Genomic DNA, 25526 nt, shown 5'->3' with positions numbered 1-25526 from the left:
CATAGGGCGCCACGGTGGCGAGATGTTAACTACCTCGACTGGTATGCAGGAGCTCTTGGTGGCGGGCGTTACCTGGTAAAAAAATAAATAATAGTTTTAATAAGCTCAGCAGATTTGAGCCTGGATAACGCTCGAATGGGTGACCACCGTGCGTGACAATAGGCTGCTGGGAGGCTACGTTGCGGGCAGAGGAGGGTGATGAAAAATCCATAGTTTTTTTGTCCGCTCCAACGTCTACACTTCCTCGCCTTTACCAACCTGCACAGACCAGCATGGTCAAGTATGGTCAAATAAACACCCCCCCCCCCAACACACAACCCACATGGCGTGGGGTGGCCCTCATTCAGCGATGGATGGACAAATATGGCTGTACGCAGCCAACACACAACAGAGGCGGCCACCGCATCTCGCACTTTCAGATGCACTTCAACCCTCTTCCTTCCGATATTCGGAAGCCACTGGGAACTGTGCACTTTTAAATCACCTGGATTGAAAAACTCATCTGTTTAGTTTTAGTTGTCCTTCCCCCCGCACCTCTGATGAGCACGGTTGGCCACGTTACAGTGCCGAAAGAAGTTCAACTTGCACACACATGACGTACAAACGGAGACAAGAATACGAGCGACGAGCAAAGTCAAACGCCTCTCGCACGTGCCTGACAAATTGTCCGCGAATGCCAACGACACCAATCAGACATACGCGCGTGCTTAAATGGGCAAAATAAAGTCAACACGCGATACTGCATCGATGCTGTTGCCCTTACGAATTGTAAGGGTGCTCTCGAAGGTATCATTCATTATGAGAGAATCACAAGACGGTAGTTTTTAACCGCACTGTTGGAAACGTTGTCAGCATATTGCTCACGTATTTAAGGTGAACAACGTCCATCCTGGACATCGTCAGGAGAATGGCACCAGACAGACAAAGAGGTAGGTAGGTGGATATAAGTCGCTACACTGAAAATGCTTCAGTGGATCTTCAGTCATACGGATCAGAAATAATTCTAATTGGTCACAGCCTAGACGTTGGCCAACGGCTGGGACTCTTCCAAATCTCGACACCGCGGAGGACGCGTGCAAGGATGACAAGCCGATGAAATATTCACGTCTGTAAACGATGAGAAAGCCCCCATCGTCAGGGAGCAATAACCCAGAGACCCGCGCATTTCTAGCGACACACGCATCGAGAGGGCACGGCCTCTGTGCGTCATGCAAGCAGAAAGAAGAACACAATCGGCTTTTCCTGAAGAGGTGCATTGTAGTCCGCTTGTCTTCAATCACCGTCAGAACAAATTTGAGCGCATTCGACCAGCTGACAGCAGCAGTGGTGCAGTGATAGGCAACCGTGACCAATGGTGACTGCGCCGTGCTAATGAGTCACAATGAGGACAAAACTAGTCCACAGTTTGCATCAACGTTGCCGCAGTCAGTCGGTCACATTTGCTCAAATATATTTCAATGGTCGCCTAAGACAAGAGGACTACAATATGCACTTGTTCAGGAAATACTGGTGGTGTTTTTCCATATGCACGGATAATCGCAATACCAAATGCGTTGTTACCCACCTGGATCATTCTGCTGTCTAATTATGAACCCTTAATGAAATATTTTGGGGGGGAGCGGTGGTGCAGTGGTTAGCACATTACGCTCTGAACCCGGCTGCCTGAGTTAGATTCCCGGCCACGGCTAAGATCAATGTAAAGTGATATCTGAACCTGTCCTGGAAAACCCTTTGACGTAACGACCAATGATCAGCTTGGTGAAGTATGGTCAGACGACCCATGCCTGGCCTTTCATTCTAGCGGACTGACAAAGAAACTGTAAATAAGTATAATGGACAATACCCCTTTTGAACACCCAGTACATCCCGGTCGTACATTACCGAATCACGTTGCGAATGTAAACATTCACTCTTTCTGTTGTTGCTTGAACGCGGATACGAAAAGCTCACAATCTCCCACTTTCACCGCAGCACCGAGTGACATACGTAGCGCGTTCCAGTTCAGACCATTGTGTTTAGCGCCTTCACCCCCCCCCTCGTCACGAGAGTGACCGTGAGCAATCCCAGGCCGTGTTTACGCACTCGGGCTGGTACGCGCGCGAACGCACAATAACAGCAGCGCAAAAAAACCCGCTCCGAGCAAATCGCATTGTCTGGCCTCAAAGCAAAATGTCAACACCGCGTTCCCGTTTCCTGCATTTGTCTGACTTTAGCGCCTGGACCTGGGACCGGGACTCGATCTGCACGCAGCTGTGCGTATCCTAGCGCGGAGTTGCAGCTAGTCATTAATTGTTTTACTCTGGTTTGTGTCTCCAATGTTTGGCCCAACCCTTTAATGCATTTCACCAGCTATCAAATCATCGGTAAGGCCCTCGTAGCAACAACGACAAAAATGAACAGAATCAGAATTTGTACGTACCCTGGAGGAATCTGCTGAGCTGTGAAGCTCTTTTTCACAATGTCCAACTGTGCACTGCGGGCTGGGTAGTATTGGATCATCTGCACGAGAGTTATCGTGGCCATCATGCCATTTTCCCTCCACAATTGAGATTATTGAGATTATTTTGGCGCTATAAATGTCCAAATGATGGTCCACTTTGTTGAGCTATCATTTGTGGCCAGGTCGTTTCTGAAAAACAAGTTAATACCTCAGTGGGCTTTGCCTGGTGTGATGGGGAGGGTTTAGTTTTATTTCGGTGATGTTTACCTTTATTGTACTTTCCACTACCATCATGTTGTTGTACTGTTTGTCATCACGTTCTTACCCACCTCTACAGGACATCTGTGAAAAAGAGCTTCATAGCTCATCGGATTCATCCAGCATAAATAAATACTCTGATTCAGATGAAATCCCCTTTTTAAGAAAACACAAATCACTCACCGTCGGTTAGTCACCTCCCTATGACTCTTCCATCGCTGCTACTGCTAGCACGGTTACTGTTCCCATGAACATCACTCAGATACTCTGGCACCCACAACAGCACATTCACTCACCCGCTCACACACTCGCACACTCACCCACTCACTCAGCCACTCACTCACTTACCCACTCACTCACTCACCCACTCACTAACTCACTCAGCCACTCACCACACTGCAGGTCACACCAACACAATCAGTCACTCACTCACCCACTTACTCACTCACTTACTCCCCCACCCACCCACCTTCTCACTAACATACTCACAAACTAACTCGCTCACCAACTCATTCACTCGCCCACTCACTCACTCACTCACCCACTTGCACACTCACCACACTGCAGGTCAAACCAGCACACCCACTCTCGTCTCTTTCCCTAAGTTCCTATACTGCACAGTAGTAGAAATAATAATAATCTTGCTTAATAAATCTAAAAACGCGCTAACGCTTATCGCTCCCAACTTTAACGGTGCTGCACGTTACTTAGCCGCGCGTGCCTCCGTGCTCGGCAACCCGCGATTGACAACAAATCAACAAATCAACAAATCAACAACAGCAACAACAACGGGACACCGAACGTCGCCAGTCACCTGCTGCCGTTGATGTGCTCGTACTCTCGCTTGATGCTCACGCGCCCGCCCTGCGCCAACCACTCGGTCTGGGGAAGAGGGCTCAGCCGGCCACCCTGCGTGAATTCACCGGGAGCCGAGGCGGTCATCTCTCCCTTGAGGAGCGAAGAGGGGACACCCACGGGCGCGCCCGCCGTGCCCTGGAGCGCCGAGGACACGTACGCGGGCGAATCGACGAAGAGGGCTTGGTCGTCACTCACGACGGACAGCGCTTCCTGCGAAGGGCAGATCGCACGCCGCATCGTCAGCATCAGTAATAGAAGCAGCAGGATCATCATCAGTAGCAGCAGCCGCAGCAGGATCATCATCATCATTAGCAGCAGCAGGATATCGTCACGAGTAGCATCAACAGGATCATCATCAGTAGCTGGAGCAGGAACATTATTATCAGTAGCAGCAGCAGAATTATCCTCATCTGCAGCAGAAGCAGGATTATCAGCGGCCACAAAATTATCAGCAGCAGCAGCAGAATCATCATCAACATCATCTGTAGCAGGAGCAGGATCATCATCTGCAGCAGCAGCCTTCCCAGTAAACATGGAACGTTGGACCAAAGATGGCCCAACAGTTCCGAGCCACATGCCATCAAGGCTTACCCAAGCCGTCGCCATCTCTCATGGTTCTGATATGTAATGACCCGCCGCTCTGCACCCATGTATCGTAGTGACGCACCCAGTCAATCGCGGATTGAATGTACTTCGGCTACTGTATGAGGAAGCATGGCACCTGCAAAAAGTGATGGGTGATCGGAAAAAACTAGACTATAAAAACAATAAACTATTTTTTTTATTTTACCAGGTAAGGCCCACTGAGCTATGTAGCTCTTTTTCAGAAGCGATCTGGGCACAAATGATAGCTCAACGAAGTGGCTTATCATGTGTAAATGTATGGGAACCAAATACTCTGAAACACATGTTTATAAATGTGGAGGGAGAGATCGGAGGACCCGGAGAAAAATGCACGCGACCAGGGGGAGAAAAACACGCAAACTCCAAATATACAACAGGCATCGTCAGCGTCGAGATCGAACCCACGACCTCCTGTACACCAGACAAGGTAGTTAACATCTCGTCACCATGGCGTCCGAAAACAGGAGCAGTGTATGGCGGAGGTGAAGACCCGAGGGACAAATATAGCAGAGTAACAGGAGGCTGCCATGTGGATGGAGTTCAGGGACAGAGAGGGGAATTTCAGAATCAGAATATTCATTTATCTTGGAGGAATCCGATGACCAATAAAACTTCTTTTCACAGGTGTTCAGATGTCCAACTTGAATGGGGTGAAGAGGATTCACCTGCCAATGTTGCAAGGACGCAGTTAAACAATGCCAACGTTGGCTCGGCATTGGCACGTGGTGGAAACCGTTGGACTAACGTTAGCCAAACGTTCCATGTTGCTCTCGGGGGCTCGGGAGGTGAGTGGGGGGGTCGGGGAAGAGAGTTCAAAGAGGGGGTAGATTTGAGAAATCATTGGGGGACTTGGAAGTTTCTCGAGCTGGGCTCTCTCGTCTGAGTAGAGCAGCAGAGGAGATGTGAGTAGAGTGGCAGAGGCGGTGTGCCTGTTTTGGGGCTAGAGATGGAGCTGTGGGTAGAATAGCAGTTGAGAGAGCCTGCTCATAGTGCGGTCTTGCAGAGGAGATGTACCTGCTGTATTGTAGGTTCTCGTCACGACAAAGAGTATGACGGGCCCGTGGGTGCTGCATGCAACTTAAAAATAACAACATAACTTCACGTAGGGTGACTACTTTATGTAAATGAGCAATGCAGTTAGCAATTGCGCAACCTCTCCCCTCTGCACTCTTCCCTGTGTGTATCCGCACGTCCCATTTTACCAGCCGGTCGCACAGCTCAATTACACGACCACTCGCCTAGTCCGGCACACAACTGCGCGACTTGAATGAGACCTCTTCAGAACGTGTCCATTCACACGAGTTTTGTGTGAATCTCGCGAAAGACTGAGAGCCGCAGTTGTTAATCATCCTTTCACACGTGATCCCAACATTCCCATTTTCGAACCACTCCAGAGGCCCTCCGTTAATCCACCGCTGGATATATATAAGGGCTACCACCACGCCATGTTCGGTGGTGGGGGGTTTGGAGGCAGCGGGAATGGGGGGGGGGTGTTTAACCATACTTCACCATCGCCGGTCCGGTGCTCGGTTGGTCAACTCACCGCTGCTGATGTTAGCCATGGCCCAGCCCCCCAAATCGAACCGAGATTGCCGGCGGGATCATGGTGCTGTGGTGCGGCGAGTAAGCCCACGCTGCAACACTGTGCGACGTCGTGCTCGTTCAACATCGCCGGTGTTACCCGCTGCTTAAGTCAGTACATGCCTCGTAGACGTGGGGGGTGGGTGGCCCTTCGTGCTGTTAGAGAGCCACTTAATTGTGCGCTACTGGCACGAAGATGCTCAACCGTGCCACGTGGTGGTGGTGGTTTGAATGTGTTTTTTTTGAGCCGTTCAATTGCAACGGGCACAAGAAAACCACTGGGCTCATTGCACGTGCCGGTCACATAATCAGAATCGGTGGCTAACCCCGACGGTGATTGATTTGTGTGTTTTGTATAAAAGGGGGTTTAATGAGAATATGTATTGATACTGGAAGAATCAGATGGAATCCGATGAGCTATGAAGCTCTTTTATTTCAGAGATGTCCAGCAGGGGCGGGTAAGAACGCCTTCGACAAACAGTACAACAAGATGATAGTTAGTGCAAAGTACAAGAAAGGCAAAATAAATCACCCAAACACATACAAATACAAAATAAACCATACCAAATCAAGCCCACTGAGGTATTAACTTATTGTTCAAAAGCGACCTGGACACGAATGATACCTCAACAAAGTAGTTTATCATTGATCTAAAATGACCTGCTGTAAATATGTAAATAGTTGAGTTCCCTATTATCGCTCTCCATGTCTCTGTGGTCCGAAGAAGGTCCGTTGAACGGAACGTCTATTATAGGTTAGATAAAAAAAAACAATCATTTTTAAAGCAGTAGTTATTGACAAATGTGTTGTTTTTGGGTGTTATAGTATGTACTGGTTTAAGGCAGTTAATGGAAAATGTGATGAGTGTTAGTGGTCACTTCTCTTGCACATTTCTCACCACTTACAAACTCAGTTCCTTATATTTGTTTTTTTACGCAAACGGGTCGTGTGGCCAGAACGTCGCAAGCCCCAGCCGTCTCTATCTCCCCACCCTTCTCTCTCAACCCCCCACCACCACCACTCCAACTTCCTATACTGACACGTCGCACCAGATAAACCTACCTACTGATTTTAGGCTGAGTGGACCTAAGCGCAGGCCTTGGTCGTTTCCAAATGCAATGGGCTGTCACCCCCACGGTGACGAGTCCACGCAATGCGACAACCGCTGCGCCACCACTCCCCGTACACAGTCATGTTCTATACACTGCTGGATGAAGGCATCACCACACCGTTTCAGTGGTGAGGGTTGTTTGACCATACTTCCCCATGCTGGTTCGTGGTGGGTGGGGGGGGGCAGGAATCGAACTCAGCAAGTCACTGCTACGTTGGGTGTAGAAGGCAGTGCCGCTTAACCCGTGCTCCGGACATCCCTTTCACAGATTTATATGTAAACGCCTTAATCAATTAAAATAAAAGTGTACGTAAGATAGTGGTGGAAATGGAAGTTCACATCGTACAACTGTTTGTGTGTGTGTTGAGTTTGTACTTTCCCCGCACCTCCGATTAGCACGGTTGGCTACGTACGGTGCGAAAGAAGTTAAACTTACGTACTTACAAAGTACACATTTTGAGTGTAAATCTTTAAGCGTTCGTGGAGCAAAAGTTGCATCGTCCCGTGTGACAAAATAAACGTACTTATAGCAGAAGTGCGGAGTCTAACAGAGAGCTATTGGCACCATTGTACAAGTACATGTCGATATATATACTCGTTTGCATGCATGGTGTATAGTTGTGTTTGTAATATTTTGTTTGAAGCTGTTGGTAGCACAATCGCTGTGTGTTCATTTACGAGCGCGTGGGGTGGGAGCGGTGGCGCAATGGTTAGCGCGCTCCGCTTCGCAACAACAAAAAGTGGTGAACACTTGAACCGGTCCTGGGCCTTCCCTAGGTCCGTTCGGCCATTAATTACAATGTTACAGCTACCCTGGTGCGGTGTGTAAACATCGGCACTGGGGAGACAAAGGCGGCCGGGCGTGGTGTTTGCCAACCACCCCCTCGTAGGTCATGCTCGCTAACAACTTGCCCCAACAGTCTGTTAAGTCTACACGTATATGTGTAAGTATGTGTGAGTATGAATGCTTATGTTTTTGTCGGTGAACATAAATACGTAATGTGCATGTTTATGTACGGATACGTACGCATGTGCGTGAATATGAATCTGTGTGCGAGTCTTTAACGTGGACGTATGCGAATGTGAGTATCAATGCGGGTGTACTTATCAATGCGGGTGTACTTATCAATGCGGGTGTACTTATCAATGCGTATTTATATGCACGAGTCTTCGCGTGTATGTATATTGTGTGAGTATGAATATTGTGTGAGTATGTATATTGTGTGAGTATATATATTGTTAGTATGTATATTGTGTGAGTATGTATATTATGTGAGTATGTATATTGTTAGTATCTATATTGTGTGAGTATGCATATTGTATGAGTATGTATATTGTGTGTGTATGTATATTGTGTGAGCATGTGTATTGTATGAGTATGAATGCGTATGTGTGGGGAGCGGTAGTGTCGTGGTTAGCGCTACGCAACCGGCCACCCGAGTTCGATTCCTGCTCACGGCCAACACCAAGTGACGATCGTCTGAACCGGTCCCCGGACCCTCCTCTAGGTCGACTCAGCCTCAAATGAGTACCTGGGGCGGTGTAGTAAACGTCGCCACTAGGGGAGACAAAGGCGGCCGGGCGTGGTGCTGGCCACACTCCATAGGTGCTGCTCGCTAACAGCACTTGCCCCTACAGTCTGTCAAGGCTACACGGGGGATATTTGTCTTTTATATATGTGTATGCATTTGTGTGTCTTTACATTTATGTGAGTCTTTACGTGTACATTGTGTATACGTGTGTGTGTATATATATGATGTGCATATGTAGGCAGAGGGAAGGGGCGTTTTTGTAGCAGTTTTAATAATAATAATCGCGCTCGATCGCTGTAATTCGTTTGAAAGCAAAGCAACCGCTTAGTTAGTCGTAGTGTTGTTATTATTAGTGACATTACCGCTAAGATTTACACGGCGGACGCTTTTACTACGAAACGCGAAACGCTCACGGTGACATCTGTTTTGCGTTAGCGAGTTGGCGTTTAATGTACATGACCGTGCACGCTTACGAATATTTCACTATCATATCATAAATAATACTTGTATATAGACCCAGAAGAGCATCGAGGGCCCTTTAATCCGGCAGTAGATTGGCGAAGCGATTGTGAGTAATAATCATTCGTTAGATGAGTCGACACGTCTCTCGAATCGATGATGTTATATGGTGAGGTCTGCATACACAAACACGTACTGTATACAGACCTAACCCATACATTCTATTCGATTCCCGTTCACGTTGGTTATTTGAAACGGTCCCGGGCCTCCCCAAGGTCGACTCAGCCTCAAATGAGTACCCCCCCCCCCCCTTGCCCCCCCAGGCGCGGTGCGTGGTTAACATCGCCACGAGGGGAGACAAAGGCGCCCGGGCGTGGTGCTTACTCGCTAAACAAACACTTGCCCCCAATAGTCTGTTAAGGTTATAGAAGCGAGTGTTTGTCTGTGTAGACGTGGTGTATGTGTGTCTATATTAGGGATGGATTCGATTCGAGAATCTATCTTCTCGGCTGGTGGCTTTGGACTGTTTCTGTCGTTTTTTTATTATTATTATTACACGCTTTTTTATTTTATACGCTTTTATTATTGCACGCTTTTATTTAACTTGCTCTGTTGCTGTTGTCGTATCCTCGAATCTTGTAACTCAATTATTACCCACTTCCCAATGTGGTATCGACCGCAAACTTGGTATACTTATGTCATACTAATGACAATACTATATTCTATCATAATTATTTTTTACCAATTTTAAACTATCTATTCATACGCTTTTATTTAACTCACTCTGACTGTTGTTGTTGTATCCTCAAATATTGTAACTCAATTATTACCTACTTCCCAATGTGGTATCGACTGCAAACTTGGTATACTTATGTCATACTGATGACAATACTATATTATATTATTAAACAATACATATTTTTACACATTCTTTTATATATGTTATGTTTCGGCTTTGGTCTAATTGTCCACGCTCAACTCACGTTGGCTATCAATCACCACAGTCACTTACGTTATGGCAAACTTCGGGGCCACTTCCTGGAGTCGTGGAGTTCTGCCATTACTAGAACGGTACATTTCATTAAAGCGTGTTTTTTTAAAAGTATTTTTAAATATTACTTATTTGGATCTCTCGTTTTGACAGCGCCGCTTGCTTTTGCTGCTTTCAGCCTCGGTGTAGCAGATCCACCACGACCATCCATCCATCCCCCTTGCAAGAAGATTATTTACACCGAGCTATCAAATGAGCGATTGTAAACACCGGGGTTTGATGGTCAGCCTGAAGACTCAATGGTATTCGTTACAAACCTTGTAGATTATGTTAATATACACACAATTATATACACGCTTGGCATGCATACGCTAAAGAAAAAAAAACGGTTCACAGCCGTAAGCTTATTCCATAATAATTGAAAGATGTTTCAATTAGCTGACAGATTAATGTACGTGTAGCTAAGCCTCATTATGAACGGAATCGTTTGGGGTAAGGGTGGAGGGGTTACGCTTGAGGGTGCATGTGAACGTACCGAATAACGTTGTAGAATTCGCTACGTACAACAGTCGTAAGGGAAATGTCAATCCACTGCTGGATGAAGGCCTCCTTGACCATACTTCACCACACACTGGTCGGTGTGGGTACAAGTGGCTGGGTGACAGGGCCGGTTCATTTGAGATGTTATCACTCGCCACCTAACGCTGAGAGCAGTGGCCTGGAATCGAACTTAGGTTGGGTGCATTTATCGCTTAGTGCTTTAACCAGTGGCGCTAACCACTGCAAAGACAACGATTCATCCGAATAGCATTAACAGACTGTTGGGGCAAGTGCTGTTAGCGTGCACCTTTGAAGGCAGGCACGACACACAAGGGGGTGGGGGGGATGGCCAGCACCACGCCCGACCGCCTTTGTCTCCCCAGTGGCGACGTTTACACACCGAGTCTTCCTCGGGGAGGCCCAGGACCTGTTCAGAAAATCGTCACTGGTGTTGGTCGTGAGCGGGAATCGAACTCGAGTCGCCGGGGTTCAACCGGCTAACACCATCGCTCCAACCCCAGCCAAACACAACGTGTGCATCACCAACTCGCACAAAGAGAGGCCCCATTCTTGTTGTTTTCAATTTGAGCCCCATTCTTGTGTGTATCGGTTGGCCTGGAGGTATCCGGAGGCAGGCCGTGTCGCGCGCAAGTAAACGGGGTTGACAAGTGCCGCCTTGTTCGCCCCGTGCTCTTCATTGCGAGGCCCGAGGTGGCCACTGGCGGCCCGTGGTGGCCTTTAGTGCGGCCCCTGACGGGCGGGTCCCCCCGACAATACACAAAAGGTGAAAACACCCCCCATCATCATCATCGTGCCGCTGTCAAATTCCCCAATGGTTTCAAATGGTGTGGCGGCCCCTCACATTGATGATGTCTTATCGTCGAAAGTGCCCCCCCACCACCCATCTCTCCCAATGAAAATGTAGCGAAGAACGCTGCTGGAGACAGCCGCATTGTCTGGTGATGCATCGGGCACGAAGGCCGAGAAGTGTCAGAGAGAGAAGTGTGGGCGCGCGAGAAATCGTTTCAAATTAAAGTTTTCGTTGTGGCTCAACGCAGCCACAAAAGACCGCCCCGTCCCCCCAACACATTACAGTAGATACGTGTACACACACACGCGCGTGTGTTTGGAATTGATAACAGTCAGCATACATATTGAATGAAGTGGCACGCCATTTCACACCAGGTCTTTGTGTTGCGTCTATAATGAATGCCTTCAGGGCACGTGCCAAAGCACTTTTAATTAATTGCAATTGGTCAGACATTCCAACTGCAGTACTCTCCCGACAAAAAAACAGTATTGAGATTCAATGCAGCTTTCCTGGGATATATAATTGCTCTTATTTATTCTGATGATGATTTTTATAATTTATATTAATCTACTGCTGCCCGACGTTTAGTTTCAATTAAATTAAGTAACAAGATGAGAAACGCAATTAACATGGGATCTGGTTTCAGTCGCTGGGAGGAAGAATACAGTCTCGACCTTTCGGTCGAAGAGCCTTCTTCACGAAGATGAGAGTTTATTGTGAGACAGTGAGATGTACACACGTGATGTTCTTTTAAAGGACGGCGTAGTGATTGTTGATCAGTACGATTTATATTAAGGGACTAAAACATGAAATATTCTACTTTGCAATCAACTACTTTCGCCTGGTGTGAAACGTCACGACAAATAGCGCCAATTCCATTGGCTGTGGCTTCACTGAACAACTCACAACGTCCGTCGGAGCAGTTCATAACGGGGCGACGTTTCGGGAAACGGCCCCTCTTCAGAGTACAGAGAAGGCCAGAGATGTGAACACAAATCGACGACAACAAAGACACTGGCGTGGCACTGTCGTGGACCGTTATAAGTCTACGCCCGTGTGTGTATCTACGCGAAATTCGAAATGACACCAGCATTGTGGTGTTAGGCTTGCCATCGGGCTCCCATGCCGATAGGGCGCACCTACTTAGGTTGTGTGGTGATAAGGGACGCAACTTCGCAGTAACGATTATTATTGACCAATAAATGCCAACCCGCTGCTGGATTGAGGAGGCGACCTGAACTCCGTGTCCATCACGGAGGTTGCCTGCCCATACTTCACCACGAATTGGTGAATAGGGAGGTGGTGGTGGGAGAGAGGGGGGGTGATAGATTGTACCGCTGGACACATTCACTCCCCCCCTGCTCGTGTTGGCCCCGACCGAGAATCGAACTCAGGGGGGGCTTTGCAGCAGCGCGTTTAGACTCGCCACTGACTCGCCACCGCTCCAGCCCGTGCCTGCCCGGGCAGTGCGCACTGCGCGGTAACTTGACGGTGGCCCAACCCGTTAACCTTTAATTTTTTTTTTGCTTTTGCGTGGCTCCGGACGCGGTGCGGATGGCGGTGGACCGCGTGAAATCCTCCAGGCCGCATTTTCACCACGTGTGTGTGTGCGCTCTTACGGGTAATACGGGGGGGAGGGGGGGGTGGTTACGCGCCACGTTAATGGCATCGTAAAAATAGTGGCTGTTTTCTTTTTCAGAGTCGTGTTAAAGCGTGGCCCACTCCATCCACCGCTAACGACGCAGCAACTCGCTGTGAGATCGCGTCTCTTCGGAGACCGACAGAGGCTAACCGCGGACTCATGAATAATCTTCAGCGGAGCAGTGGCGCAGTGGTGGTCTTAAGAACCCGCTGAGCCGAGAGGTTCGATTCCTGGCCACGGTTATATGTTATTGGCGGGTGATATCCGTACGAGTTCTTGTTTGCTGACCCCAACTTCCTCTCCCCTTTCACCAGCCGGCTCTAACCAGCGTGGTGAAGTTTAACCAAACGAATTCCGCGGGATCGACACGCCGTCTGGGGTTTTAAATCCAGCAGTGGATTGACAGAAACGTGTTATTGTGTTATACGCATACTGTACAGCAATACGCATTTCATATATAAATAATAGAAACATGTCACATTCGTACACAACTCGGCCATCTAGAACAACAACAACGCAGCGTAAGAGCGACGCAAAGAGGTGAGGTCAGCATTAGTCCCCTGAGAGGTACAAACAGTGCTGGAGTAAGCTAGTGTGGAGCCTGTAGCATACGCTATAAAGGGGCCCTTAATAAAAAACACATAAAAAAACAATTTTTAACTTGCATAGTCAAGTAATTGTATTTTTTCATTTTATATACAGCCAGATAATACGACAAATCGCTATACTTAAACACCTGGTCGTTCACAAAAGTTGAAGGCAGTATAGTACTATAGTAATAGAGCAAGTGCAGAATCACTGAACCGGAATTGATAGCTTGAAAGCGTTTAGCGCGGGGCCCTTGAAAGTGCGGGGCCCATAGCACTTGTGCTACCAGGATAATCTGGCACTGGGTACAAAACGATGGTTCCCCGGTAATTAAGAACAAGAGTGGACTATGTACGGTCACACGAACCACACGCGCGCAACGCAACCAGACTGCACCCCAAGACGTAAGCCCACCGCCTCCACGCAACGTTTCACCCTCCAACGTGTATGTGTGTCCGTATGTTGAACTTCTTTCGCACCGTACGTAGGCAAAATTCGTTTTCAATCTAGGTTTAAAAGTGCACCATAGCTCCAGTGGCTTTCTAATATCGGAAGGAAGAGACCCATAGCGATCCCACAGAAATTCAGAGGCTCAAATAGTACCACAGAGACCCATAGAGACCCATACTCATATACATGTGCATGTTGAACCTAGTTTGCAGCCTACGTAGCCAACTGTTCTAATCGGAGATGCGGGGGAAGGACGACAACACTAAACACAAAAAAGCAATTATAAATAAATGAGTTTTCAATCTAAATTTAAAAGTGCATATCTCCCAGCGGCTTCCTAATGGCTCCAGTGGCTTCCTAACTTCGCAACCCCAACTCGCTCTCACTTACTCCACCAAATTGCGCAACCAAAGATGTTGTTGTTTTGTGTATACCCCATTGGGCGTCCGAGGTTTACCGACAACATTTTTCTTCTCGTTTGAATAAACCACAGCACCCTCCCCGCTCAAATATTACAAAGACAACCGCAATGTCTCCCTCCTCCATCCCCACCCCCCGCGTTCCCTCCCCTATAGCCGTACAGATTATTGGGGGCAAGTGCTGTTAGCGAGCACCTGTCAAGGCGCGAGCGGCGTGGGGATGCTGTGGTCAGCACTCACGCCTCGCCGCATTAGTAATACATGAGGCACACACACACACAAAGATCCCCCAGGATAGCCTGAACAGACTGTTGGGGTACGTGCTACGAGCGAGCACCCATTAAGACCGACACGGCACACGAAGGCGTGGGGTGGCCTGCACCACGCCAGGCTGCATACGCCTCCCCAGTGCCAATGTTTACACCCTCGCACCGGGGCACTCATTTAAGGCTGACTCGACCTCGTCGATTCGAAGAAACAGACACACGTAAATGCTGCATACATACACGCACATCCATGGACAAAGACGCATGGGCAAGGCAGCGCAGACGCGACAACGATAGACACATCTCATTGCCTCTGCTCCTCTTAGCACATAACGTTCTGCGTCCATCACAGCACCTATATAGTTACTTACATTGGGGTGGACCCGTTAGTCGATAGGAAGCAACTGAGCCAAACGCTGCTGCTGCTGCTCTCTGCGAGTATGCGTGGCGAAGTTCCGCACAAATCCTTCCCCGTCTCTGCCCGCCACCACCTCCTCCTCCTCCGACGCCACCGCCGCTGTTGAAGCGGCCCCGTCCGGCGGTTGCGACGCGCCGCTCTGAAACGGTGGCCCTCTGGGGCGAATGTCCGTTCGCTCTGCGAGGTTCTTCTGCACGCGTGGGTTGTTGTCTTGCCTGGCTGGTCTCTCTCTCTCTCGCTCTCTCTCTCGAGCGAGCGAGCACTCTTAAAGCTGCAGCTAGCAAGATAAGGAAGCCTATTTTGGCGTTTCGATCAGCTCGGTGATTAGAGGAAGGTCTGTGTGGGTTTTTTTCTCTCTCTCTCTCTGTTTCACGGCCGTGGCCTTAAAATGCAGAAGCTGCCGTTGTCCCGACGATGCTGCTGCTGCTGCTGTTACCCACCACTTGCTACTGTTGCTGCACAACGCCGCACCATTCAGTGGGAATTCGAAGGGCTGGGTTTCGGATTCGGGATAACGGGTGTTAGTGTTGTTTTGTTCAATTATAAAAAAAAAACAACAACGACATGGCTACGGTAAATTATCGTGTAGACATAGTACACTACTATATATACACAAATATATACACATTTAAACTTTCTCCGTACAGCCTTTAATAGACTGTTGGGGCAAGTGCTGTGCGGGAGCACCTATGAAGGCCGGTACTCCGACGAGGATGAGGGATGAGTGGTCAACATCACGCACGGTACAGTTTGTCGCCCCAGCGCTGATGTTTCCTACAAACCGCACCAGGTACACATTTAAGGCCGAGTCGACCTAGGGGAGGCCCAGGACCGGATCAAACATTCGCCACCGCCGTTGACCGAGAGCTAGATTCGAACTCAGGTCGCCGGCTTCGTAGAGTGCGCTAACCATTACGCCACTGCTCCCCACAATACACTATGTATATACACACACAATGGTGGCGCAGTGGTTGACACATTGCAACTTTAATTCCGGCGACCTGAGTTTGAGTCATGTCTACGGCTAACAAACATCAGCGGCGAGTGCGATGTGACCCGTTCCGGTGCTCCTCCATCTTCTACCACCCGCACCGCACAGCGTGGTGAAGTATGGTCAAAATAACTCCCATTAGCCACGTGCGGTGTGCAGGTAAGCCTTCACATCAGCAGTGGATTGACAGAGGTTCCGTACATGCAACAACGTGCAGCCTCGGTTTAAGTCCAGGGTTGAGACCTTCCCCTCTCCTATGCCGGACTGACTGAATACTTTTCCATATTTTCACGCGTCTCGTTCAATACAAAGGAAGTCTCTCCAACTTGCTGATTTTGTATCAAAATATATAAAATTCTGCCCGAGTCCCCACGGTCCCATAATGCGTGTATCGTTTTTCATGCGAACAATCGCCGTGGGATGCGGACGCATTAAGTACGCCTTCTCCTCCTACTCCTTTAAAGCCCATCGTTGTGTATGTTTTGTATTTCGCGGATTAAAGCATCATAATTGCATTATTGCGATGCAATAACTGCAAATGTCTTGGGGTTTTCTACCCCAGTCCGACTTTCATCCTCGATGACCTCACCTACAAATACACTTTTAACACGCGTGCCGTGCTTCGTGTCAATATCTCCCTCGCTGCTGCCTTACAATACGTCTGCTGTACTGCAGAACACCATAAGACGACAGAAGGCGACCATGAATCGCCCACTGGACAAACACATGCACGTTATAATGAATCAATGAAAACGTGGCCTCATCTGGAAATGAAAACACACTCTCATAGCAAATATAATAATCAAATACAATCCACATTTTTTTTTAAAGTTATGAACCGTCAGCCTCATCTCGAACCTCGTTACGCACAACCAGTCCCCGTTGTTATTGCGTGATCGCGAGTTTCACTCATTCTCATTTCAAGACAGAGCCATCAAACGGCGAAGGCGCAGCGCTGCAATTGCTCCGCTCACGGCACTGCTGGCGGAAGATGCCTCTCCACAAGAAGGAGCATTAAAGAGGCTCTCTCTCTTTCCCGGAGGGTATTTGTGGCCCACACTTCCACGCTGACCAGCAGGGTACTGTTGGCATCGTTGGGAGAAGCCGACACTTTGCCACAGTACACACGCGACTATGCCAGTCGACTAACTGTGCTGCTGCTGCTGCTGGTGGTTAAACTCGTGTCTATACTACTGAGTGGACAGACAAGAGGAGACGGAAGAATTGAAGAAACTTACCCATGGTTTCAATTAACGCGCCGGGGGGGTGGGGGGGGGCGATGGGGTCGAGCCTGCCACCTCTGTGGGTCGTAATTCCAGCGTGCTGCTAACCAGTACAGCCTCTTATTGCCACGTACGTGGCGAGACCACAGGGAGCGAGACGGCGGGGCTGGCATAGACGCGTGGGTCGCCGTAGCGTCGAGTCCGTGTCGCGACGGCTATCGTGCCGTCCCCTGTACGCGGCACAAGACCCTCGTGTGCTGCACAGCGCCACGTGTTTGTCAACGCTTTAGCTATTGCACAACCACGGGGGTTCTATTTGTGGGGGGGTGGGAGGTTGGAGGCACATCACGTGTCCTATACATCTGGTTGAGTCAGAAAGTGTTGGTAAACGTGAATATGAGCGGAACTCAGTACAGTCACGACGGGTAAGTGAAACAACTAAATAAATATTGCTTTAGTCAATCTGTCTATTGGTTAACTTTCCTTTTTAACACAGTCGTCAATAACACTGGCCTTTAAAGGGCGGGAAAATAAATATATATGTACACTAGGCGACGTTTCGGGCAATTTCTCTTCTTCATAGTACATTGGCTTTCCAGACCAAATATTATCCAGCAGCGTGTGCTTAGGCCAGGCAAACTCCTGGACCAGTTTCGATCTCATTGGTCTCATCAGCAGAATCAAGTTCGTTCAAGAAAATGCCGCTGTTTTCCCCAGATGTGTCTCGGTCACGATCACTCCATTGCGAGTGGTAAGGGTATAGTCGGGGAGTTTGGGGAGGCGCGCAATTCGCTTGCCGCATCGAAGCGCAGTAATGTATATATCAAAAACTAAACTACTTTTTTATTTTACCCGGCTAAGGCTCACTGAGCTGTATAGCTCTTTTTTTTCAGAAGCGTCCTGGCCACAATTGATAGCTCAACAAAGTGGATGATGTTGATTTTTTTTAGTCGCCAATACAATGAACACACGTTTGTAAAATGTGGAGAGGAAAACCCGGACGACACGGAGAGAAAAAAAGCACGTGACCACGGGGAGAGAGACACGCAAACTCCAAATATACAGGCATCAGGATTGGGATCGAACCCACAACCTCCTGTATACCAGGCGTGGTGGTTAACATCTCGCCACCGTGGCGTCCGTGTTACACGGGCTGACGTTACAACGCCTAATACTCGCACACCATTTACCCCGTGTGTGCGTGTCTGTCTGCAAGGGCCTCCCCTAGGTCGATTCAGCCTAAAATCAGTAGCTGGTTCGGTGCGTAAACACCGCCGCTTTGGATACAAAGGCGGCAGGGCTTAGTGCTGGCCACCCACCCACCCCCTCGTGTGCCGTGCCGGCTCTGCATAGGTGCCGGCTAACAGTTCTTTACCCTACAGGTTATACGCGGAATATTTGTATCTGTTTTGTGTCGATATCATTGTCTATATTTACTGTCTATGACTATAAGTTATGTTCGTCAAAAGCGACCCGGCGTGATGCTAGCCTTACCGCCCCTTATTGCGCCGTTCTGACCTTAATAGCTGCTCACTAACAACACGCGCCTGGCCCGTCCGCGTGGCTGGCTATACGCGGAAACTTTGTCTTATTTGTGTATATATATATTTAAGACCGTTGTATATTCAAGCTCCACAGGCGGTCAAAAACGTGTTGACGGTGACATCGTTTGCTAAATATATACTGCGACGTTTTGACGTCGTTTAAATCACAGTTTTCTAAACACAAAGCCAAGTGCCCCAAAACGCCAAGCGACCGGCAATGAACAGCATTATTGACGGTGTTAGAGGATAACAGTTGTGATGCGTTGTGAATACGTTTCTCGAATTGAGCGAATTCATAAAGAACCTGTATCGGGGGGGAGGGGGGGGGACAAGATGATGAGAGGGATTTTATTTCAAACTGGGAGCGGTGCGAGGGAAAACGGCAGAACGAGAAGAAGGAGAAAGGGCTGTCACCTGCAGTGTGGTGGTTGACCACAGCGTGTGGATGAGACGAAATAAATCTGGCAATTTAACTCAGGTTAGGCATATCCTGGAGACACGTACGCAATGGATTAGATATACAGTAACACGGATGTAATCTTGACACACGAAGTAATGGATGATTAAATTCACAAATATCATATTTTCTCGTTTAACTACTCATTAACGAGATGCAAATGCCCCACCCACGATGCACAGCGCCAAACCGGCCAACCCCTGGCCAGTCTCCGGCCTTAAGGGGTGCAGCACTCAGACCGAGAGTCGAACTTGGCCACATCGCTTCAAAGGCCACCACCCTGTGGGTGACATCGCCAAGCGGGCTAGAGGGGGAACGGGTCGTCTTTTGAGGGATGAGGTTAAGGTGGGGGAGCAGAGGAGGTTGGGGAGGGGGGGGTTAGTTGAGGGATGGGACATGGGGGGGGAGGGGGTCCTAGCAAGGGAGGGGTGGTGCGGTGAATTGGGTACCAGTGGTGGGGGCCAGGAGAGAGGTGGGGGCTGGCTGGAGCGAGAGGGGGGAGAGGGTAAGGAGGGAGATGAGTATGAAGGGGGGGGGGAGATGGAGGGGGTTTGAGAATGGGGGGGGGGGAGAAGGGCATGAGTATAAGGTGGGGGGTCGAGAGACGGGAGGGGCTGGCTGGGGCGAGGGGGGGTCAGGAGAGAGATGAGATGAAGATGGGGGGGGGGGTCAACTGGGGGGTGGTGGGGTGGGGTCCTTACTGGGGGGGGGGGGGAACGGGGGGGGGGTGTGAGATTGAAGGGGCTCGAGTCTCTGGTCCCGCGGAGCGGAAGGACTGTGACTTGCCCCTTGGCCATGCGCGCCCTCGCTCCTCCGAGGCGTGCGGACCGAGAGGAAACTTTCTTGCAGGAAATCAGATTACTCGCGCAGGAAATAGCTGCATGCTGCTGATAAACCACCTGATGGGAAACCACCAAACGCTAATCAATCAAACTCTACCCCCCCCCTCTCTCTCGCGCCTGCGCACGCGCTTGTCCGCTCATTCAAAACAGCCGCCTCTCTCTTTGACATATTCCCGAGGCAGATGTAATACTTTCAAGAGTTCGCGTGTTGTTGTTGTCGATTTTGTTGTTGTTGTTGCTGCAGCAAAGAAAGCAACGCGGCTTTAGCGGATCGCGTTATTGCGCTCGACAACTGCCAAACTCGCAAATATGAACGAACTACACGGTCGCGCTGAGCTTTAATCTTGCTGGCTGAATGGCCCGCGACAATGCCACGTTTATATACAAGCGCGTTTCGACTTTCACGTTACAACCGCGCAGGACTTTGCCGCCGCTGCGTATCTAACTATCGTCTCTTTAAACACATTTCACAAATGTAAGATCGACATCGGTCACAACTTTGGTCTAACTCGGTATGCGTTTGCCCATTCCTGCAGGGGTGGAGTATTTTTTTGTCATCTCTCTCAAATAAAACTACGTAATTTTTTTTTATACATATATATATAAAATCAAGTCGGTTGAATTCCAAGACATTTACCAACGGGCACACGCAACGCCGTGTACTCAACTGACTGCGAGCGGAACACGAGGTCAGGGGCATTGCGATTGAATTCGCGACCTCTTCTGCCGAGCCCGTTGCGGTCAGAGAACATCGGCTTGAACGGGAATCTAACTCATCCAAAACCGTCGCATCTCCCGTGCCTCGGGCTCAGGCCACGTAGCGGCTCCTCCGAGGTGGAGGGGCGCGGCTGCTGTAATGCTTGGACGTCTGTGAAAAAGATGAGCTCTGTAGCTCATCATCGGATTCCTCCTCCGGTCTAAACGAAGATTTTGAAAGTGCAGGACACGGTCACGTACGCCGAATCAAATCAACATGCGAGCACAGCGCTCGTATTAACCAGGAAATAACATCAGAGTCGTTAGACTTGTTATCATTTACAGCGCCTTTGGAAATGCTGGATGAAGGCTTCCTTCCCCAAGCCGTATTGTCGACCAATGGGAATCGTTTGGGCCATACTTCACCACGCTGGTCGGGCCGGATTTAGGTAGTACTCGTTGCTAATGCTTTCCGCGAGATAGGCAATCGAACTCGGGTCGCCGAGTGTAGAGCACAACGCGCCAACCACTGCACCACCGCTCGCTGCACTATAGCGCATACTACAACGTGAATTAAAACAGCGCGAAACATATATATGTTTATATATATAAAACAAATATTTCCACTTACCGCGTATACATCATTTTCGTACGTCGATACAGTTTCCACGGAACGTCGCCGCAGTCATCACTGCCCAGCGTCGCTCGTCGCGTTACAGTCTAGAATGTATACTGTCACCGTGAACGAGCTACATCTCCCCGACAAGGTTTGTAATCCCATCCACGCACGGAGAACTAACGAAAAAAAAGGCGATAGATAGAGAGATGCTCACGTGTACAACGAGAGCGATATTGAGTGCACCCCCATGGGCACAGACTTAGAGAGGCTTTTACACCCGTCTAAAAAAACTAAATAAAAACAGGCAATAGAAGCAGGAGTCTAGGCAAAAACCCCGCTTGTTTGCCGGTCACCGTTAACTCTAACACGAGTCGAAACGAGCGGACTGACCGCGCTTGGGAGCTGTTGTGCCCCCTTTGCGAAAGCCTCGGGTTTCTCATAACCACCTCCAGTTTAAAGAGGGGTGGTGGCGTGTGGAGAGCAAGGGGGGGGGGGTGTGAAAGAGAAGAAAAAAAACAGGATGGAAAAAGGAAATCCAGCGCAAGAAAAGGAAGAGAAGGAAATCGGTTACCGTTTGCAATCCACCACGGGAGTTTTTGCAGTTCGCGGCCAGCGCCAGTCGCTCAAACCGCCGCACTAAACGCGCCCCTTGCAAAAAGCGCAGCGCGCCCCTTAACTCGCTCTCGTTTCCTCCCCTCCTCGCTCGCACTCTCTCTCTCTCGCGCGCTCGCTCACTCTCGCTCACTCTCGATTTACGCGCGCCTCTGCTCCGTGTGCGCGCTATTCACTCACGTCCCCGCAGCCGATTACCTTTATGGTCCCGTCCATGACTCCCCCGCGCGCGCGCGCACACGCGCAAACAAAAAAAAGTGAATTCCCCCTCCTCGGTAGCTCCTACTCCTGGGCGGCCGAGAGTGAAGAAGCCCCCCCCGCTCTCTCTCTCTCTCGCTCTCACCAGGAGAGTCCGCGTGACGCCGACATGGCTTAATTGCTGTGAAATTGTTCCACACAGAAAACTTTAACCGGATGAAATTTAGCTAATTTTGGGAAGTGAAGTCACGCGCCCGGGAGGAAGCCCATTTCCTATTGGTCGAAGCCGGGCGCACATTTTTTTTTCCTTCGTGTAACAGGATATTTGGTGCGGCGAGATAAGACGCGCCAAAACAATGCTAATTCATCGATATTGTTCGTACGTCGCTATCTCTCGCGAACAGCCGGTGGAGGCTTAAGCGCCATCAAAAAAACAGCCCTTAAAAGTGCAGACACCAGTGGTGCTGGGTGCATTTTTTTTTAGTCTGCTCGCTCTCTCTCTCGTTCTCTTTCTTCGCCTCAATCAGAGCAACGCAAGAACAGAACTTAAGAATAACAGAAAACATCATTAAACGCGAAGGGCGCGACAGGGGGCCCGCGCCGTATCCAACCCACGCACTCACGAACTCACGCACAACTCACTCACTGGCGGGCCCCCCTCCTCGCCTGCTTCGAGAGCGAGAGCAGCCACGCTTCCACGGCTGAGTGGCTGAGTGGCTGAGTCTTAGAATTCGCGGCAGTTCGAAGACGCAGCAGCTGCCCTCGCACGGGACACTCCGCATTGTGGATGTTCGTGCGTGCGATGTAGCATTAGTCGCTAGGAACACACACACACAATACAACTACGCACGCACACATGCACGTATGTACCTACACACACAAGTACACTTACGCGCGTACTTACACACACGCGTACACTTACGCACGCACCTACCTACACACACGTACACTTACGCGCGTACTTACACACACACACGTACACTTACGCACGCACCTACGCAACTACACTTACGCACGTAGCTACGCACACGTACACTTACGCACGCACTTACACACACACACGTACACTTACGCACGCACCTAAACACCTACACGTACGCACGTAGCTACGCACACGTACACTTACGCACGTAGCTACGCACACGTACACTTACGTGCGCACCTACCTACACACACGTACACTTACGCGCGTACTTACACACACACACTTACACTTACGCACTTACCTACACACGTACACCTACGCACGCACGTACCTACCGACACGTACACCTACGCATGCACGTACCTACACACAACAATAACAACCTCAGCTCGCCGCCAAGTGGCAGTGACGTCACCGCGGCGCTTGTGCCAGGCTAGGTGAACACGGACACGCGTGTCGACACATTGCCCGTACCTCTCCAGCTGAGCCGGCGCGCTCATGAAGAAGTCTCGGTGCGAACGCCTGCCACGAAGAATCAGCCGTCATTGTTTTTACATGCCGCACCCCACGCACACTGCAGACGTCTGGAACGCCACGCTTCGCCGTACGGCTACGCTGCCACCACCATAGCGAGTGTCGATGCAGCGAGAGAGCTCCTCCGCCTTTCGTTTTGCGATCGTCCCAAACGCGTCGCGGATGAATCCTCGCGAAGCGGGCACGCGTCGGAGTTGTGATACGTGACAGGCTGGCGCGCAATCTTGATGTCTCTCTCTCTCGCTTGTAAGCCGTGTTATATATAATCTACGTGTCGTTCCTCTTTGGTATTATAAAGCGACGCCACGGTCGTTCCACTAGGAGTCGTTAGCACGCGTACACCCCTGCTTGACTATCACGACGTGTTATTCACCAGCAGCCATGGTCAATCCACTGCTGGATGAAGGCCTCCTCCCTCTCCCGCCGTCGCGCCGCCTCCGCCACCTCTCACGATCACCGTCCAGCGATGTTTGTAACAAGTCCTCCACCAAGCGCCTGCAATGGACTCACCTCGCCGTTCCATCTCCACCACTGGAGGTGCTCGAGGACGCGCTCCATCCCATTGTACATCGGACAATCCGCCCAATATTGAATGTAGCAGGAGTTAACGGGTTAAATGTGAGCAGCGAGTCATTGCGAGGCGTATGCACAGGTTCGTGTAACGCGTGTGCCCCTAACCGTAACGAATTTTTTTTATTTTTAAAACACACACATACACTATCAACGCCGCTACGTTGTTTGTGGAAACGTGTCAAGGAAGTGTTTTTTTTTGTAATATCACGTTTGCTGAGCACAGGGCCCAAAGGCCAAACCCGCCAAGAGACCAGCAACAATCAGCACTTATTATAGTGGTTACAGATAAGAGTTCGTGCGTTATTTGGAGTCGAGCAACGGTCAGTTACACGAACTTGGGGGGGGGGGGGGCCGGGGTGGAGAGAGACGATGGGAGGTGAATTAAAAATTCGAACGCTGCGAGGGAAGAAGAAGAAGAGGCGAGACTAATTGTTGAGTGGTTCGAAACGGTGCGGGCGAGAACGGAACCGTGGGTGTCCGAGTCCTCGAACCGGGAGGGTCAAGAATCAATGCCGCGAAGTTCATGGAAGCAGTCGCCGTGGTAGTTGCAGTAGCGATCGAAGAGCGGTCACTTGTGGTGCCGAGACGCTCAGCCACGCACTCAATACACACATGTGTATATGCAAATACACCCCAATAACAACAAGAAAACAAAGATCCCCCTATATAGCCTTACCAAACTGTTGGGGGCAAGTGCTGTGAGGGAGCACCTATGAAGGCTGGCACGGCACACGAGGAGGTGGGTGGCCTGAACCATGCCCGGCCGCCGTTGGATAATTACTCATTTGAGGTTGAGTCGACCTAGGAGAAGCCCATGGACCACATGTCTATCTGGCATGTTAGCCACTTGCAACGTTGCCAGAGGCGGGTGCGTTCGAAGCCCGGGCGAGTGTGAGTGAGAGTGTTTGCGGAAGGCCGTGGAACTGTGTCTCGTCCTCTGGGCATCTTCCTCCGAGCTACATTGTCAACCCCACGCTTGCCTCTGGGGGTCAATCCAGTCCAGTGCTCGGCAGCCACCGGTGGGGGGACGGGCGTGGTGGGTGGAGGTGCTCCTCCAGTAGCAACGCCTACCCCGCACTCATTTACGCACCTCGCGCGCCTCGCCACTCACTTGCGCACCACCCACCAGCACCCGTGCTGAGCCACGTTGGTGAAATGAAAACAAACAAAAAAGCCCCAAAGTATATTTGACGTCTCCGTTCACATCGCGATGACCGCAGACCGACGTGGGCGCGGAAGAGTAGGCCGACATTTGCCCTCGGGTGGAGCGGAGGGGGAATCTCTCTCTCTCTCTAAAGCGATTTCTAGCGTTTATTCGTTTGTT

At 49.9% G+C, this 25526-nt stretch overlaps 1 protein-coding gene across 9 annotated transcripts in view; it reads right to left on the bottom strand.

Moving 5' to 3' along the window:
* LOC144719131 (Friend leukemia integration 1 transcription factor-like) overlaps positions 1–23787 on the bottom strand; it is a 46994-nt gene extending 23207 nt beyond the window's left edge. For 2 of the 9 annotated variants that reach the window (XM_078594988.1, XM_078594989.1), the window contains exons 1-2: positions 23570–23787; positions 3513–3766 (exon numbers count right to left, since the gene is read on the bottom strand). In XM_078594988.1, the coding sequence (XP_078451114.1) occupies positions 3513–3766; positions 23570–23641 (326 nt within the window). In that variant the 5' untranslated portion in view covers positions 23642–23787. Of the gene's footprint in view, positions 1–33; positions 73–3512; positions 3767–14941; positions 15497–17217; positions 17449–21372; positions 21894–21931; positions 22068–22170; positions 22372–23569 lie in introns of those variants that run through there. The other 7 variants (XM_078594990.1, XM_078594996.1, XM_078594993.1 and 4 more) reach the window with 7 other exon arrangements.
* Positions 23788–25526: the final 1739 nt, after the last annotated feature.

The sequence above is a fragment of the Lampetra planeri genome, chromosome 5, assembly GCF_965212315.1.
Source record: "Lampetra planeri chromosome 5, kcLamPlan1.2.h2, whole genome shotgun sequence".
NCBI classification, from domain to species: Eukaryota; Metazoa; Chordata; class Hyperoartia; order Petromyzontiformes; family Petromyzontidae; genus Lampetra; species Lampetra planeri.
The sequence above is the reverse complement of the archived record's forward strand: the minus strand, read 5'-3'. Positions and strand labels throughout refer to the sequence as shown.